We start from the raw sequence: 19,001 nt of genomic DNA on the forward strand, positions 1-19,001 counted from the left end.
AGGTTGGTTCTGAGGGCTGCAGCTGCCCTTGGCTTCAGCGATCCAGGGCCCAGTTGGGACCGTATACTAATAACCTGCCTGAAATTGAAATGGCTTCCAAATTGCTACCTCACGTCTGTTCTCTCCTAAAGGTAGAGGAGGTCAGTCTGCCTTGCGTTTTGCTCGTTTGAGAATGGAGAAACGACACAACTACGTAAGGAAGGTAGCGGAGACGGCTGTGCAACTATTCATTTCTGGCGACAAGGTGAACGTGGCTGGTCTCGTTTTAGCTGGATCAGCCGACTTCAAAACTGAATTAAGTCAATCTGACATGTTTGATCAGGTGAGTGGCCTTTTCTGAGAAAAGCCCAAATGTTTAAGCCATCAGTAGTGACATGGTGATACCGGCAGTAGCTCTGGTATACGATGCATCTCGGGAGGAATGCAACTTTAGTGTCTTAAGTGATTTGATCAAAACTAAGAAGCTCGTACACCCTAGAGAGATCTCCCTTTCCTAATACCTCCTACAAGGCGGTAAGATCTCCTTTTCTTAATAACACTGCTAGTAAGAAATCTGTCCTCCCTGGTTTGGAACTGGCATTCATGTTCTTTGTGTTTCCCAAATCTAAAGTAGAAGCTTTATTGGAATTAAACTCCACTAAACCTAATCTCTGTGTCCCTGTTGCCTGAAAATTGTGCTTCAATATTAAGCATTCAGAGGTGCCTCTGACTCAGAACCTCTGCTTGCAAGTGAAGCAAAAATAGATTAATGCTGTGACTCTTACTAAATACTTAATTCTTGTGGCATTAGGAAGTTGTCTTGTGGCAGTTGTGTGTCATAGACTCTTTCTCATGTCCTCCTTTTCTCTTTTAGCGGTTGCAATCCAAAGTGCTCAAACTAGTTGACATTTCATATGGAGGAGAAAATGGATTCAATCAAGCAATTGAGTTGTCAACTGAGGTCCTCTCCAACGTGAAATTCATTCAAGAGAAGAAACTAATAGGTATGTGGCTACATGCTCCGCCTTCTCTTGAGCCAAACATGCTTGACTGAATCTGCAGGTCTTGCTTCAGAGCTCCTGGTGATGCCTTGTGTGCTGCCTCAGCCCTGCTGTGTGTTCTGAGCTGGGCAGAGCGCGACTCGCAGTGACTCTTTCTGCTACATGGACACCTTCTCAAATGCTGCAGGACTTAATGAGACTTCAAGAAGTGAGGAGGTTTTGGTGTGTGTGGTTTGTTTTTCTTTTGCCACGCTGAACTTCTCAGATCTTCTACGTTTTCATCAGAGATTGCCTTATTTTCGGGCCTTCTGGTGACATTTGGGTGGGAGGGGAAAAAACATCTCAGACTGCTTGCATCTTCAGAAAGATGAGAGTTACGGTTTATTTTGTCTTAAGATGGCAGTAGAAATGATCCTTGGACTCTCAACAGACACATTGCTAATTTGGAAGCACAAGAGCACAATAGTGGCAGTAGCTACTTTACACAGAAAAAAGCGAAGTTCAGTAGTGCCTGCTGGTGGATTAGTCCAGCTGATTGTTTAATAGCGAAGGTAAGCCTTTCAAGGGAGTGAGATTCCTGACAGGACAGTGTTTGATGGAGTTGACTTTCTGCTGCTGAATATCCTAAATTAAATGCTTCGACCTCTTATCTCATCCCTTGCTTCCTTCAGCAGCACTGCAGTCTTGTTTTCCAGTTTCTTCTTGCATTCAAATCAGGCTTGTTAAAAATCCATGTGGCTTGACCACCGTATGTGACAATCTCGCTCTTTGTATCCTGGCTGCAGGACGATACTTCGATGAAATCAGTCAGGACACGGGGAAATACTGTTTTGGCGTTGAAGATACACTAAAAGCTTTGGAAATGGGAGCAGTAGAGATACTGATAGTCTATGAAAATCTGGATATAATGAGATACGTTCTGCACTGCCAAGGCACGGAGGGTAGGTAGTGCTCCTGTGAGACTGAAAGGTCCATGAGGGTTTGACAAGAGCCATCGCACTTGGGTAGGTTATGCTGGAGGAACACCAGAGGCAGAATCATAGAACGGTTTGTGTTGAAGGGCCCTTCCCAGCTCCCCCAGTGCCCCCCTGCCATGAGCAGGGACATCTGCACCAGCTCAGGTTGCTCAGAGCCCCGTCCAGCCTGGCCTGGGATGTCTCCAGGGATGCTTCATCCACCGCCTCTCTGGCCAACCTGGGACAGGCTCTCACCACCCTCAGCGCCAACAATTCCTTCCTCATGTCCAGCCTGAATCTCCCTCCTTTTAGTTTAAAACCGTCACCCCTTGTCCTGTCATAACACACCCTTCTAAAAAGTCTGTCTCCATCCTTCTTTACAGGCTCCTTTTAAGTACTGAAGTAGATCTTTAAGGGCTTGATCAAGGGAATGGTGTGTAAGCAGCTGCTCTGGGGGAATGATCTGAGACTAGCAAGCTTCCCCTGGGGAGAAAGGATTGCAGTGCTGGGCTGGCAGTTTGTCCTATGGGTTAAGGATAAATGCGATACCAGTGCGCTACAGAGCGGAGACTGGCCTGACTCTATGGCCAGAAACACAATTCTTACTGACTACAAATGAACTGTGTGCCCGCAGCGGGACCTCTGCCGCCTTTGGTGTTGGCACTACAGTTATTCTCCGCTGGTTGTGCCCTGTCAAGTTTCCCACAGAGCTTCAGCTAGAACTGGGCAGCGTCAGTGTCCAAACCCTCCGTGGTGTAATCGCTGGCTGTTGTCAGTCTCGCTGTCTTTAACCTGCAGCTGGTAGTCTTACCTGACCTGATATGTTTTGTTTTTTCTCTCCATTCTCAGAGGAGAAGATCCTGTATTTGACACCAGAGCAAGAGAAGGATAAATCCCACTTCACAGACAAAGAGGTATTTCAGCTTTGGGGCATCTAGATTTATTCTGAGTGTACTGGTGCAGCACTCTGGATATCTGAGCTTAGTTTATTGCAAGCACGTGAGCGTGGTGACCTTTCTGCCACTCAGACGAGAGTTCCAGACAGTCTGTGGTTCTTCCTGTTCACCTTCAATGTAGCTCCTGGATTCTAGACTTGCTTTTCTCCAGTCCTTCCTGCTGCCAGTTCCCAGGGTTTGTGCAAATGAGTTGTTGACAGGCAATACGGGATGTTTTGACCACACCAGACCATCCGCTAGAAGAGTTTGGTAGCTACCATGCAGGCGAAGGTCCCCAAACCGTTATTCCTGGCTTGTCGTGCACTGATTTGATCAGAACAAAACTACTAGAAATGGTGACGTGGATTTAAGCGCAAGGCAGTGTTTGCTTCTACATGTACTTGAAATGTGAATCTGTCATTCACTGCCTGGGAGTTTCTTGCCTGTGCAGGTCAAAAAACCTTGATGGGGCTATATTATATTACTATGCAGAGTAAGCTGGGCAAACAAGTCAGTCCCTTGCACAAAGAGCAGTTGTCTGTCCCGTATTAGGCCTGCCAGGGTGGCTGTTTCCAGCTGCTTTCCCTCCTGGTGGGGTAATTGCTAATTCCTTGGGTGCACGGAAGTTTTATGGTGTTATCTGCAGTGATGTAGGGTTTCTATGCCAATAATCATTCAACCTTCTACTTATAAAACTATGCGTTTTGCCTCTGTATTTGCCTAGATCAGTATTTCCTGGAGTAAACAGTGCCTGGTTAAATAAGTGGCGCTGGACTTTGCAGGGTATAAAGCAAATACAAAGAAATTGTGAAAACTGAGTGTTGCATGAGGTGACAGTTGTGCAGAAGAATAAACAAGGCATTTTCTCTCCCACTTCTCCACTAACTTTTTTTTTTTCTCCCCTCAAATGTCCACATAGACTGGCCAGGAACATGAACTGATAGAAAGTATGCCCCTTCTGGAGTGGTTTGCAAACAACTACAAGAAATTTGGAGCAACGTTGGAAATTGTTACAGACAAATCACAGGAAGGATCTCAATTTGTGAAAGGATTTGGAGGAATTGGAGGTAAACTGCAAGAGAAAAATGTGGTTTGTGTTTTTTAATGGTTGATTTGATAATCTGGGGCCAATACAAGTGGAAAGCTTAACAGGTTAACCTTACTCCTACCAGTTTAAGAAACTATCATGTTCATCAGGGATCTGCGGGTGAATTTGCTCCATATTTAGCAAGATGCTGTGCGAGTTGGGCAGCTGTTGCTGCAGGCTGTGTTCCTCAGATCCCTTTGTGTCTCAGTGTGCTCGGAGGGTGGACTGTCCTTCTTTCCAGCTCCTGAATTTCAGAAGGGCCGTGAACAGCTGCTCTGTGTCTCTGCACCGTTGTTTTGGCAGAGCGTGCCCTGCTGTGTACAAGAGCTGGAGGACGAACACCAGCCCCGTTTCTGAAGCAGCTGGATATCTGTTACTCATCTCTCACAACTTCCCTGTATTTTGCTCCCTGGTCTTCTGCTTCTTTTCCAAATAAAATTATTTTTAGGCCAACTTGGTGGAGAAATGAGGCTTCTGACATCCTTGTCTTGAGCTTGCTGACCAGTTTCAGCTGTCTGGCAGAGGTGCAGATAGCAGGTGTGCTTCAGGCTGACAAAAATCATGAGCAGGGTAGAGCAAAACCACCTGCTGTGCACCTTGTTCTCCCCAGACTTGGGATCCCAGGACAAGGCTGTTGCTTATTTGCTGATGAGGCAGCTGTTGCCACTTAACTGTGCTTAGGTTGATGCATGTAAAATAGAGGTGAGTGTCTTGTAAAGAGGAATTTTTAGGGGCCAGAGAACACCAGGCAGAAGGAAACAAACTTGAATTGTTTGGCTGCATAAAGAGCAACAGGTTTCTGAATTCTCAAGGTTTGTAATTCCAGGAGTCCTTCCTGTCCTGACGGATCCAGGTGCTTTGCATGGTGGGATTCTCTGTGCTGCCATGCTCCAGCCCCTGTGGGCTTGAAAGGAAATTCTCCTGGAATACCCTTCACCTAAGTGCATGTTTCCAGGCATAAAAGCTTCCCAGAAACCTAGGTGGTAAGGAAGAGAGCCACTAAATCCTGCTTTTATCCTGTTGTAAAAGTCACCTCAGTGCCAGCTGCCTTCTGAATTTAATGGGTATGCCCTTATCTGGGACAAATGATCTAGTACTGGTATTTTCTTGGAGAGATAGTCCCCTAGAGTAGGCTTAGCTTTTCCAGAAGAAAGCTGGTCTGTGCTGGGCTGGTAGGTGTTTCTTCCTTCTGGCAATAAATGGAACATGGATGTGACATTTTTACTCCAGCTCATGCCTGCTGTCAGTCATCGGTTTGAGCCTAATTTGCAACACAAGTGCTAAGTCAGCTTCTGAAAATTAAATTTACATGCAGTCAGGGCTCAGTAAACTGCTTAAAATGCTCTTTAATTCTTGAAGTTAAAATGTGTTGTTTTTCCCAGGTATCTTGCGGTACCGAGTGGACTTCCAGGGAATGGAATACCAAGGAGGAGACGATGAATTTTTTGACCTTGATGACTACTAGGTAGTCGACCTGGGTCCGGCAAAACGTGCCTCGCCCCTCCAGCATCCAACCCAAGGAGCAAACTCATGGTGGAAAACACAACAGATCCCTGCCTTAGAATTGGAACATTTCCAGAACTTGATCCACAAGCATTGGATTTAAAAAAGCAAAACCCTACACTTTGGTTTGTCATAGTGTCAGTACAGCAGCAAACTACTAAGTTCCTGTATGCCACTTTGGACTAATTTAAAAAGAATCCCAGTTTTTACTTTTACTCAATGGTGAAATTGGTTGCTCTTGTATTTTATGAAAATGATTTTTTTTTTTTAACCTTCATGATACATTAACTGCTGTAAACCTCTTCCTTCAAAAATTAATAGAAGTAAGATCCTACTGGTTTGTTTCTTTTTACTTGATTGGAGAAATCAATTGCTGCACTTTGCAGCACCGTGACCCATTTACATGGCATTCTCAGCTTAGACTGCAGAAGAAGAAATGGAATGAAATTGGAGCCATTCATTCTCTTGAAAGGAATGAGAAGGCACTTACCTGGAGTGCTGGCTTATAATGTGTGGCTTGCAAATTGAGAGGGTTTGGGGAGGCTTACCAGCCAAACGTGCTTTAATCTATTTGCAGAAGCACCACTCGTGCAAACTAGGAAATGCACTTCATTGATTGCAATGAAAATGCTGCTGAAGTCTTGGGCTTAATTTGGATTGGAGCAGTGCAGCCTTCAGTTTTTTTTTTTTTTTCCCAGTCTTGACAAAAATAAACATGATTTAAGTGAAGTAAGGTACACTTTGCTTTGTTTTGTTCCTCAGTAAGTTTTTCTTTTTTTGCTTTAGGACTGCATGAGGTTTCCTTGATTATGTGAATTTGAATCCACAGTTCTTTAATGGAAGTGGGTATTTTACAGGAATAATTAGTTAGTGGAGTCTTTGAAACCTTAGTGCTGGTGCATTTGGAGTATTTGATACGAATCTGTTGAACGTTCGCACAGCCCCTGGTTCATCCGTGTCCCAGCACTAGGGCAGTCTCTGGGATTCGCTCACAAATGTCCCGGAAATCTGATGCTGAGCTCTAACGCGCCCTTCACGGGTTAAAACCTCAAGATTTGAGACAAGCTTTTTGTCCCGCCTGCTATATAGAATGCATTTCAACCGGCTGGGAACTGCAAAGGGGTTTCAGGGTGGTCTCACGGGCAGGGGGTGCAGTGCCCGCTGGCACGGGGTAATGCACCAATCTCGCTGGTTTTGGGGTTCCTGGGTGCTCTGCCGGGCGCTGCCACGGTGCCCGGGCCCCATCCCCGGCTTCGGTCGCTCCGGTGCGTCCCCCAGCGTCTGTTCCACGCTGCCCGCCTGCCTATTTTTCCCATAATCCTGTTTCAGTTGAACGGAGCGAGGAGAGCTTGTCTTCAAACTTCTGCCACGCTGGCGGTTTGTTTGTTTGGTTTTGGTTTTGGTTTTTTTTTTTTTTTTCTGAGGTCCAAAATTCTTTGTGAGCAATAGAATCGATGACCCTGTGACCTGGCGATGCCTTTGCTGTCCCCATGTCAAAGCTGGAATCTCTCACGGGAGGTGTTGCTGGGTCCGCTGCACATTGGCGTGAACCCAGGGGGGGGCACATTAGCAGTATGTTCTGGATTTTGCCATTGTAAATGGGTCTAATGTGACATGACAAGACCAGAAAAATTGGGTGTAAATTTACTTTTTTTTTTTTTTTGAATATACTGCTTGTTGTTTCACATGATACATTAGGGTATGCAGCTCCTTTTTGTAGTTTTTATTTTTACTATTTAAGTTTGGAAATGATGCCAAATTTTTGTATTTCTTTAATCAATGTGTTCTCTTCAGTGATATATATTGCATTATATATTGATGTGTATATCAATATATACTGATATGTATTACACTTACACATACAAACACATTAAACGGGGGTGAAAATTCCTAGCCTTCGCATACTATATAGCCTCTGCAGAGAGATCCCAAGCAGTGATATCTTGGTGTTGTGATGTACAGAAATGGAGAAGAGTATTAAACCATATTTAAGAATATAGTACGGACTCCTGATTTATTTTCTTTAGTCCAGGAAACGCCTGCTTTACTCTCAGCTCGGTGCCAGCTTCAGGTCAGCACTTGAGCTTTGAGGTGGCTGTTTCACAGCTGGGCTTTGCGAACATCTTGTTTCTCATCGTACTGAGTTGTTCTTTTAAGCTGTAGCAGAAATCTCACTTCAGAAGAGGGGGGGGAGGAAAAAAAGGCAATGACCCAAGTTCCAAGCTGTGAGCGTTACCTGAGGTGCTCTTTGGAAGAACTGAGGCAGCTGAAAAACGCCCGGCAGGGACACTAATAATAATAATACTGCACTCATGGAACACCTGGGTGCGTGGGTGTTTTTTTTCTTTTTAGGAAGCCTTTGCTCCCCTGCCTTGGTGCGGGACAAATCCGGATCAGAAGTATTAATAATACTTGAATTATTAAGAATACTTGTATTATTAAGAATACTCGCTGTGTGGGGCTGTGCCTCTGGTCCCTCCTGGGTCTGAGCTGGACGTACCAGTGACTTCCCCAGAGAGAACCCACCTCTGCCGCAGCTGGGAGGGCCACGGGTCCGAGACACGCTGAGCACGAGGAATTTTAAGGGATGCTTTAATCACCTGTCAGCTGGAGTGGAGCATCTACTGCCTCACACAGCACCAGCACAGAGCAGGATCGGGGCTGTGCAGCTGTTTGCCTGGTGCAGGCTCAGAAAAACTTCAGGTTTTGTACTCGCTGCCTCACTCTCTTTGATCTGCAGTTGTATCGGACAGGAGGGCACAGCTCACGGTCCTCGGGTCTGCGGATAGTGGAGGTTTCGGATATGAGATGTTTCTGCTGGGGCAGAAATAAAAATGATGCACAAAACCACTTCGCTGCATGTATCTCACGCTGTCTATGACCTTGCTACAGAAAACCGATCCCCAGTCAGCTCATGGTGCAGGTAACAGCATCGAGCTGAGATCAGCGCAAAATATTAACAAAAAAATAATCCCACCACTCTACACACGTCACAGGAGCAGCTATTGCTCGCAGAAACCTACCCGTGTACTCTCACCAGTTGCTGGAACCAGTCATGTGGATGTATAGAATTTAAAAAAAAAAAAATTAAAAAACATTTCTCAGTTGACCCTTTCCTGGCAGCAACAGCAAACCTGGTTTCTGTGTTTCAGTTTTTGCGTTCCAAGGGAAAGCGAGGAGCAGCGAAGCACAAGGGATGGCCAAGAACTGTCCCGCTCGGTGTCGCGAACGCTCCGCACCAGACATGCTGGGCAGCTGCTGTTTCCTCCTGTACTCACCTTCTCGGCTGCTTCCCACGTCTCTTCCCTTTTGCGTCTCGGTGAGAAAACCCTCATGTGTCTGGGGGGGATTGTCTCATCTTTGAAAATGCTGATTTACAGTCATCTTTTTTGCCTCAGGTGTTGCAGAGGCCCGCGGTGTCGGGTCGGGTGGGCTCTGCCCGGTGCGTGATCACGATCCTCCCCCGTAGCTCCGATCCCGGAGACCTGCCCACCACCGGCACAGGGGATTGCCGCGACACGGAGCTCGGTGGAGCCGCGTCCGCGCGCTTTCAGACACGAGCGATCGGAGGCTGCAGGTTTGTATTTGGAAGCCAGGCAGGACAGCTTGCCACGCACCTGCTCTATCGTGGGCTCTTCAATAATTATCTCCCCGGAAGGGATCTCATCTTCGTTAGCTGGAATCACGAGGACAGACACAGGGTCATTTCCAGTATGTCGCGTGGAGCCGCTCCTGTGCATCTCTGAGGTTTAACGCGCTTCCCGGGGGTCCCGTCCCCGCATCGTTTCACCCTTGAACTTGGCAGCGGTGGGATGTAGCGGATCATCAGCTGCCGCTCGCTGTCTCAGTGCATTTTTTCTCTTGTGCCAAAGGGCTGGAGCTCATCTAAATGCTTCAACTGCATGTGTCTTCCGCCCTTGGTGATACCCACTGAATTTTTGGTTTATGTACAGTAGGTCCATACAGCTCTTACTGCATTCCCTGATTCGGCTTAAAGTTGGCACTGTGTGCTCAGATATTCCGGTAATGGTCTTTTTAGACGCTACTTTTTGTATAGCTGCAATTAAAGACAGAATTTGCCCTTTCTAACGTGTTATTTCGGGAGCTGGAGCCCGGCCTGCGCAGGCTACAAATGCCATTGTCCTGGGACGCCGAGAGGCAGCTCTGGAATGTCACTCGGCTATTTTTAGCCGGTGGTGACAAAATTGCACTTCCAACACTTTCGAGCCTTTGTCGGTGCTTAAATAAATCAAAGGGTGAATCCTGCCGTCTCACTAACGAGCGGGACGAGGAGGTGACCTTAAGGTGCTGGTGACGCGGTGACGTGTGGGTGGGGGAAGCTGCCTGGTGGGAAGGGGCTGCGGGGGGCTCGGACGTGGCCGGCGATGCTGGGGCGGCTCTGGGCTCCTTGCTCTTCTCCCTGTATCCCTTTCAGGGTGGGTGCCCCCCGTTTCTCTCTGCCTCCCCCCCCGTTTCTCTCTGCCTCCCCCCGCCTCCCCCTCTGCTGCAGCAGCTCCATGCGTGCGGGTCTGCTCTCCACAGATGCGGTGGCCACCATGGATGTGGTGGCCACCCTGAATGCCATGGCCACCATGGATGCCGTGGCCACCATGGATGCCGTGGCCACCATGGATGTGGTGGCCACCCTGGATGCCATGGCCACCCTGGATGCCATGGCCACCATGGATGCCGTGGCCACCCTGGATGCGGTGGCCACCCTGGATGCCGTGGCCACCCTGGATGCCATGGCCACCATGGATGCCGTGGCCACCCTGGATGTGGCAACTCTCCAAAAGCCAGACCAGGAGCTCCTGAGGGACGATGCTGCGCGTCAGTGCGGGTGAGTGAACATCAAGCTGTCACGCGTTGGACTGTTCCCTTCAACTGCAACCACCTCCGCAGCTGTAAGGCAACACCACTTTCTGATCCACAGTTTCTTTTTAATGCCAGGGCAGGAGTTTCTCCCGCACAGCACGTCTCCCAAATTGCTCCTCCTGGCTGAGACCTGGGAGGTGCTCAGGGAAATCAGAGCTGTTCGGAGGCCTGGAAACGTGCGTGGTTGCCTTAGGTAAAAAGGCATTTTACTAAACAAATGTCATCCTACAGGTCACCAACTCAACGCTGCCTCCAGGGAGGAGGGGAGTGACGCTGCGGTGCCTTTCCCAGGACCATTTGGCCAGGATAGACCCAAACCCACCTACACCAGCACCATCCAGCCATCCCCCCGAGCACGTCTGGATATTGGCACCTACTATGAGCCTTGAAATGCTGCTCCCGAAATTTGGAGCCCCTGCAAACCGGCTGCCCAGGGGTCCATGCTCTGCAGCTGTCCCCACCACCATCGTCACCCTTCGCTCTGCAGGACGTCGCATCCCTGCCATTTGGTGGACACCGATGGATTGAAGCCACTTGGGTCAGAAAACAAGAAGGGAAAAGTTTACTTAGAGATCACCTCTGTTGAAAGAAGGGGGTTTTATGTCTATTTAAATAGTGTTTTGCAAGGTTTGCTCAGTGCTTTACTTACACAGACGTCTTTTGGAGTTGTCTGCAGGAGCCCACCGCGGGGGCAGGCGATGGGGATGGGCAGAGGGACCATCTCCCATTCCTGGAGATAGTTTTCAGTAAGAAAAAGCTCCATTTCTCCACGCCGCATGAGGATGGCCTAAGGGAGCTCCCACTGAGTCAGTGCCTGCGGAACGGGGCAGGTAACCAGCCAACGGGGCGATTTTCGTGCTTTGCACACGAGATAACACGCGGGGACTTTCCCTGTGTTGGGTGGAGCGGGCAGGCGCGGGGAGCTGAAGTTGCTGCCTTCGCTCGAGCGTCGCTCGGGCACCAAGAACATATTTCTGGAGGGCGGATGGGGCAGGAAGATGCCTTAAACCCGCGTCACGGTGGCAGCAGCCACTGGGCCACCTCGCCTACCTCTGTGATGGGGTTTCTGCCGTCACCCCCTGCGTTTTGTCACACATCGACATGTCTTGTCCCTTCCCCGCCGCTTTGCCTTCCGCCACACTGACTTCTAGACTCAACCTTATTTTATTATGCCGGGATGGAGTTTGGTTGCATCTGCGGCTGAATGAACTTGAACTGTCCCCTCTGAGCATCCCGGGTGTGAGCAAGGTCTGGCGGTTCCCGAGCAAAGACGCGTCTGCAAAGCGGGGGGACGGGGACTGTCCCGCAGACCCGTTTGTGCCCCTGCCAGCGGCTCGGGGGATGCTGCAGGACCTGGGGTGGGGGATCCCATCCTGGGGAATCCCTCTGAATCTGCTCATGTTTTCCAGCTCTTTAAAAAAAAAAAAAAATCATCAAACCTAGTGTCATCCTGTTTTGGCTACAAAGTATTTATTTGAAGCAAGAATAAACTTTCAAACTTCAGTGCAGTCATCCCTGCACTAACAAGAATGTTTATTTATATCTCAATCCTGCCAGCTGGAAGCTCAATAATTATTCTTCCAGCAGGATCATTTGAAATGTCTCTGCCCTTTTCTCACGCTGTAACTCGCTACTGGCCGTTGAGTAACCTCCGATCCCCATCCAGCCAAATAAACCATCGTAAGAGCCTAAGACGACGGTTTTAGTGGGCAGACGTTGTTAGGCTGGGGCTTTGGGGAAGTCACCCCAAGTTTGGGAACTGGATGCCCAGGGAGCTGGGGAGGGTTTGAGCCAGCAGCTCCTGCCAGCTCCACACCAAATCCCAGAGACCGGCTCATTTTGCCCCCGCCTGGCTCTTCTTCTTTCCTAGAAATTGTTTTATTCATGCAATTCAAAGCAGGTGACGGGAACTCCAGTCCCACTTGACAGCTCATGCTGCAGTTTCAAAGTTCACCTGCTTCTGTGACGTCCGTCATTGCGATGCATTAACCATTCAGACCACCAGAATGAGACCACGGATTTACTCTTTCTTCAAATAAATGAATTGTTGCCTTTTTCCTCTTTTGCATTTTTTTTTCTCTTTTCCTGTGTCCTGGGCACCCCTTTCCATAGTCAGAAAACTCACCTGTTGGTATCGCTGTACTTTGGAAAGCACCATGTAAACCAAGTTCTGGGGCTTGATGTGAAGGTGGGAAGGATCCGGCGCCGCTGTTGGCCTGGCTGCCCAGGTTTGGCAGAAAAAGCTCCCAGATGTTTTTTCAAATGGAAATAGAGCGTGTCTGGTGTGCAAATTTGGGTCTGTAGTCTTGGTTAGAGGGACTTTGAGGCAACGGCGTGTTTGGTGTTCGTTTTGTCCAGAAGAATCTCAACGGGGTAGCTTTCAGGGCACAGCAGTTTCACCTCCAGACCCAGTGTAGCAGTAGTTGTTTGATGGGGAGAGAGACTTGCTGCTCTCGGGTCACCTTTTTAAATTCTATCAAAATAATTTAAACCTCACAGTAAGTATTTTTTTTAGCATTTTTAATGAAAAATACACATTTCTGCTGACATCCTGTAAAGCAGGTGTGTTGTCAATAAGAAAGGACTTTGTGCCATCTCCATTTGCAGATATTCCGTTTCTTAACCGTTTGGCAGAGGTTTTAACAGGTAACGGAAAAAAATGCTTAGGCTGAAGCTACCGAGTCCATTTCATCACAAGCGCGAGTCGCTGCTGCTGCGCTGTTACACCAGATTGCTGCCGATGACATTTTTGCTTCCAGTTCCTGATGCCCGCGAGGCACTCGGTCCCTGCTGTGTCATCAGGTCCCAGCCCGTGTGTCCTTGGTCACCCAAAGCACCTGAGCTCGCGGTGCCGCCGATCTGTGATCCCACCCGGCGCTGGCTCCAGTGGCCTTTCCGTGCTTAATAGGGGCTGGTAAGAAAGATGGGGACTGACTTTTCAATAGGGCATGTTGTGATAGGACAAGGAGTGATGCTTTTAAACCAGAGGAGGGAGATTCAGGCTGGACATGAGGAAGAAATTGTTGCCCCTGAGGGTGGTGAGAGCCTGGCCCAGGTTGGCCAGAGAGGTGGTGGATGAAGCATCCCTGGAGACATCCCAGGCCAGGCTGGACGGGGCTCTGAGCAACCTGAGCTGGTGCAGATGTCCCTGCTCGTGGCAGGGGGGGCACTGGGGGAGCTGGGAAGGACCCTTCCCACCCAAAATTATTTTAATTTCCTCTGGCGAGGCCCATCTGTTTGTTTCCCAAGTGCTGTCAATTGGCATTCGGTAAATAATCCCATTTCAGCACATCCGCGATGGGGCGGATCTCCACAGCAGCCGGAGTAGCAAAGCGATGGAGAAACAGGTTCTCTGCTTAAAGGACAGACACGATCCCCTGAGCGAGCGAGGCCAGTCCTGAGGCACATGACTGGGCAGAGTGGGATTTATTAAACAGAACTATTAAATAAACAGTATAACATGTGATTCTGCATCTCGTAACGCTTTCCTAATTAAGCACAGTTTACAACAGGTGGTATTTTTTAAGAGGTCTATTTTAATTTCTTAATGCTACTTAAGGAACAAAAAAAAACCCACTAGGAGAAAACTTGCACCATTTAACTCTGGTAATTCTAAAAACCTAATGAGTTTCTGTGTAATCACCGTTCTAGGAGGAAAAAGGTAAAACCGAAATCCTGTTTGTGCTTTGGTAAACAAGTGGAGCTGCAGTCTCCACCGCCAGGTCCCCACACACCGGGACGGTTCCTGTTTCCCAAGGTACCAACAGGCGCTTCAGCTTCTCTTGGGTCTTAAACTGTCCTGGAGAAACTGGGTCAGAGGTGCTGTAACCTGGCAGCAAGTGGTTACAAATGCAAAGTGTTGTTCTTAACGAAAATGTTGCTCTTCATAAGCCCTGACGGAAACGTTGCTGTGACAGTGACAACGGTCCCAGGGTGTCCCTGACTTTGCAACTCATTTTGGGTCGTTCTCCTTCCTCCCCGAGGGTTTCTCATTTTCAGTCAAGAGAACGCAGTCCCCAAGTGTGGCGCAAAGACCAATTTCCACTGTGGATGAGTCCAAAGGATTTTGGAGCCGCGTCCCTGCAGCTGACGGGGGAATCCTCCCGGGACAGGCTGGTCCACTCTCCCCTCCTCGGTCTGGGTACAAAAGCAGCTAAATGCCACTAAACCAGCTCCTGGTTCAACACCAGCGCGGTAAAACTGACCCAGGCAAAAGGAATTTATTGCACGCAGGATGAAGTCAGCTCGTTAAGCCCGTTTATCTCCCAGGCTGGCGGGGGGGGACACGGGGGTCCCGAAGGCGCTTCCCGCTGTGGATCCCGCTGGTTTCTCCCCCACAACCCGCGGGGCCGAGCGGCCGCTCCGCCCGCTGTTTCGGGCTCTGCAGCCCGGGGAAAGGCCCCCGGGCCGCGGCGAGGGAGCCTCGTCCTGCCCGCCCCTCCCCGCGCTCCGAGGAGACGGGGCGGCCCCAGCGCCGCTGCCGCGAGCGACGGGCACCCGGGGACAGCGGGGACAGCGGGGACAGCGGGCCCCGCGGCGGCGGCAGCTCAGGCCGGACCCGCCGCGGCCGCTGGGCCTCACGGAGGCGCCAGCGCCGGCCCCGCCATGGCGGCCCGTGACCAGCGCCCCCCGCGCGGGGCACGCCGGGAGCGCCTCACAGCCAATGGCGACGCGGGGCCGCGGGGGCCGCCGGGAGTTGTAGTGGGTTACCGGCGGCGCCGAGGCGGGCGGTGCCTCTCCTCTTCCGGGCGCTGTGGCGTTGCGGAGGACGCAACGTGCGTGCGTCGGCGCGTGCGTGCGTCCGTGCGTGCGTGCGGCGCGGGGGGCGGGCGCGCGGCGGCGGGGCCTGGCGGGCGCGGGGCGGCGGGGGCGGGCGGGGCGGCGGAGCTGCCGCCGCGATGGAGCCCGACTCGGTGATCGAGGACAAGACCATCGAGCTGATGGTGAGTCACCCCCGCCGCCCGCGCTGCCCCCTCCCCGCCGCCGCTCCCCGCACCCCCCCGCCTCTCCGCTTCCTTCCGCCCGCCGCCAGGCCCCGCCGCCGCGCTCGGGCCTTGCGGGGTCCGGCCCCGCCGTCCCGCCGCGAAGGTGACTCCGGTTGGGCCGCCCGCGGCCCTTGCCCACGCCCGGCGGGGCCCCCGGCCCGGCCCGCTGCGCTCCCCTCCTCCCCCGCGGCCGCCGGTCGGTCCTCCGGGCGCAGGCCGGGGCGCCTTAATTGAATTTAAAAAAATGACACAAAATTAACGAAACCTCACCAGAAGGTAGAGCCGTTCTGGCGGGCGCGGAAAAACGCCCCCGGTGCGCGGGTGATGCGGACACGCTGCAAAAACCGAAACCGAAATGGCCCCGGAACGCACCGGCCGTGCGGGGCTCGGCCCCCCGCCCCGGGCTGCGGCGCCGTGTTCCCGGCCGAGGCCTCCCCGGAGCCCCCGGGCCCGGCCCGGCCCGGCCGCGCCTGCGAGGGGCTGGCGGGGCCCGGGGGGCGCGTTTAAACTGCCAGCGGGCAGATTCGGGGCCCCTCCGGCCGCCGGGTCCCGCGGGTCGGTGCGGGGGGGCCCGTCCCGGCTGACGGGGCAGCACCGCTCCGGCAAACACGGGGTTCTCTAACTGGGCCTAATTGGGGTATTTGTTACAGCCCCTAATTAACGCGTATGCCGCTCAATTCGAGTTAGCGAAGAGGCGGCCGGATGGAAGCGAAAAGAGAAAGTTGTGGTTTTTTTTTTTTTTTTTTAAATACAAGCAAATCTTAGGGATCTCTGTAGGCAAATGTTAGGGAGCCCCGATTTTACAGCCTTTAAGGGTGAACAAAACGGTTAGGAGTGCAGGTAGAGTGATAATAACTAAATATCTCCTGATTTATTTGTCATAAGCATAAAATTTGCTTTTACATACCAAATTTCATGCGATCCTGCAGAACTGGGTGGTCAAATGCAAACGTTTGTTTGTAAGGCACTCGGAAGGTGAGCTGGGTTCAGTGGAGACATTAAATGGCTTTTTTTAGCCAGTAAAGTTCTTGATAAACTACCTGATATGGAAAAATCTGGACTTTCTTCGAGTGCTGTCTGCTTTCAAGAAGAAGAAACAACAACAAAAAAAAAGCGGGGAGGAGAACCCCAAAACCCATTGTGATTCTTTCTGTATTTGCTTCTGATCATTGAGGCCAGTAGCTCCAAAGCTGTTCTTAGCAAACCTCCTTTTCCTGAGCCCTATCGATTCCGTGATCTTGCAGTTCTGCCATCGGAAGCGTTTCCGCGTTAGGGGACTGCGGCATGGAGGAGAGAGGCTGGGGCCGGCGGTGTGGGGGTTCCTCACAGCACCAGTGGCTTCCAGAAGCGACGACAGCGACATTTCCCAGGTGTAAAGTGAGTTTTAGTGGCTTTTTGTCCTCCCTGGGCTGGAGGGTTACTAATACTCCTCAGCCTGGGGTTATGGGAGATGCTTCAATAGTGGTTGAGGCTGGCAGGTACGTTTGCCTCGCTCAACTTTCTTGCTTGTCTTTTGGTAAATGCTCTCCTATTTTAGAAGTCTCTTCTGTTTGGGGCCAAGTTGCTGGCAGGCAGAAGGAAATGTCACTTTTACTGATAATTTTTGTACCTTCTGTTTACAGTTGGAGCTGGGAAATGTGCTAATTGATGCAAATATCGATGGGGTTATTAAGATTCCTATTACATAGCAGGAGGCTTAAGAAACACATTTCTCTCTTTCACAAGAAATTAATAAACATGAACATTTAATAAGATGAATGATTAATTCAGTAGTTTCCAGTAGAAGATGGTGCTCTGTAAAATGTAGTCAACAGTTGAATTCAATTTCAGCCTTAGTGAAAATTTGCATAGGAACGCTTGTGTTTGAGTGTAAATGTTTCACAAAAATCATTGAAAGTCATTCCCAAATGAAGATGTGGCTTGGAGGTGTTGCCCTCTTGTGTGTTGTAGAAGATAAGATTCTGTGGAAGATTTGTTTAAATACAGGAAGCAGAAGCTGTATCGACATAGATTTCAGTCTTATTTAAAAACTCTTGTGTCAGTTGTTAATGTTGGTGACAAACATCCCCAAAACAGGGATCATCTCAGCCTTACTGGGATGCGTTTCTTCTTTAGAATGTTAGTGTTTACTGAAAGCAGGATGGTTTATGCCTCTCTTTGATACAGGAGATTGGTTTTGGTGCGCTTTGGGTTCTCCGTCCCTTCCCTCCAATGCCAAGGATGAGTCTGTAGTAAATACAGGAGCGAGTATATGGTGCAAAAGTTCTGAGGAGCAGATACAATATAATTCTGAGTGGCTGATAAACAAGAGATAATGTGTCAACATGTTAATTGCACAGAAGTTTCAGAACATGATGTTCTAGCCCTCAACTGTGCCTTCACTGGATACATCATTTGCATTTATTTAAAGAAAAATCAGTCACGGAAATAATACCGGTCTATTTTTAAAGCTGGAATCTAAGAGAAATAAGGTTTCAGAGTGACAACTTCCATTCGCCGTATGAAGTTGTAGTGAGTGTGCTGGAGTCACTGTATTGTTTAGGACAGCTGAAGGTTTTCCCTGTCTTGTTCTAGTTTTGTGAATCGTGTCATCGAGCCGTTGTAATGGTGCCGAGCGATGGATTTAGTGCTGTCGGTTCGTGGCTCTCACGTGCCCATGGTGGGTGCCCACAGCTGCAGCGGTGGCTGCGGGAGCTCCAGGTTCAGGCTGCAGCGGCTCTGACGGGGTCGGGTTTAGTTCAGATCCCTCTGTTCTTAGGCCGTCTCAGTTAAACGCTTTGTGTGAGCGGGCAAACTCTTAGAAAATGAGAAGTAAGGAGGTAATCCGGAACAGATGGAGGGCCAGCCCAAGCCATTGAAAGGGCTCTTTCTCCCCCTGGTTTTGATTTTCTCTGTGAAATTAGATAACTGTAACCTTTTTGCTCTTTGAAAGAATCAAACTTTTTTCTTAAGGTGAAGTACCATCAGCAATGCTTTATGAAACAGGGTTTTTTTACCTACAGATTCAGAGTTGTTTATAAAGTAATCTGCATTGTTCAGTTGCATCAAAGCCATTATATGCATTTTGTCTTCAATATCTGCTAAAAGCCTCGTGTTTTTCATTTTCTCAGAAAGCTTCATCGAACCATAGTTTTGTTTTACCAGCAGGCTTTCAAAGTAGAGTGTAATTAGCTTCTTAGTTTGTATTAAAGTGACTGTAAAAGAATACAGAAGTATGGCAAATCCTTTTTTTTTTTTTTTTAAATGCAAGTTAAAAAGTTATGCATTTATGGAGTGAACTGTGCGCAGCATGAGATGTGGATAGTATTAAAAAAAAAAAAAAAAAATCTGTTGCTCCCAGGCTCTTGTACCCACCAGACACCAGTGCGACATGGTTACTGAAGCGGGAATCCAACTGTGTGTAAATTCTCTCACTTGCTGAGCTTATGATCATCGTTCTTTCCCCGATGCCCTTGATGCGCATGCTGTTCTCCAAACACAGATCCCCCTGCTGCAGAGCTGGCAGTTTAAATTCAATATAACGCTGCTCCATGGCAGTAGCATGAAAGGGTTGTGGGAAGGACCATGCCTAGGAAAAAAACTGTTATAATTTGTATCTTAAAAGTTATATATATGGAAAATATTCTTCCTAATACACTACTTTTACTGTTTAGAATGTCTCTCTCAAAAGTGTCCAGTGT

At 49.5% G+C, this 19,001-nt stretch overlaps 2 protein-coding genes across 4 annotated transcripts in view; both read left to right on the top strand.

Moving 5' to 3' along the window:
* Nucleotides 1–7,460, top strand: part of ETF1 (eukaryotic translation termination factor 1) — a 28,749-nt gene extending 21,289 nt beyond the window's left edge. For both annotated transcript variants that reach the window (XM_065644323.1, XM_065644325.1), the window contains exons 6-11: nt 132–322; nt 854–983; nt 1,766–1,921; nt 2,786–2,850; nt 3,791–3,938; nt 5,341–7,460. In XM_065644323.1, the coding sequence (XP_065500395.1) occupies nt 132–322; nt 854–983; nt 1,766–1,921; nt 2,786–2,850; nt 3,791–3,938; nt 5,341–5,423 (773 nt within the window). In that variant the 3' untranslated portion in view covers nt 5,424–7,460. The remainder of the gene's footprint in view (nt 1–131; nt 323–853; nt 984–1,765; nt 1,922–2,785; nt 2,851–3,790; nt 3,939–5,340) is intronic.
* A 7,732-nt stretch (nt 7,461–15,192) lies between these two features.
* Nucleotides 15,193–19,001, top strand: part of FBXW11 (F-box and WD repeat domain containing 11) — a 70,514-nt gene continuing 66,705 nt past the window's right edge. The window contains exon 1 of one of the 2 annotated variants that reach the window (XM_065644233.1): nt 15,193–15,279. Coding sequence is in view for 1 of the 2 variants with exons in the window: in XM_065644232.1 (XP_065500304.1) it covers nt 15,235–15,279 (45 nt within the window). In the remaining variant the exon portion in view is untranslated. The remainder of the gene's footprint in view (nt 15,280–19,001) is intronic. The other variant, XM_065644232.1, reaches the window with a different exon arrangement.

The sequence above is a fragment of the Caloenas nicobarica genome, chromosome 13 (assembly GCF_036013445.1).
Source record: "Caloenas nicobarica isolate bCalNic1 chromosome 13, bCalNic1.hap1, whole genome shotgun sequence".
NCBI lineage: Eukaryota > Metazoa > Chordata > Aves > Columbiformes > Columbidae > Caloenas > Caloenas nicobarica.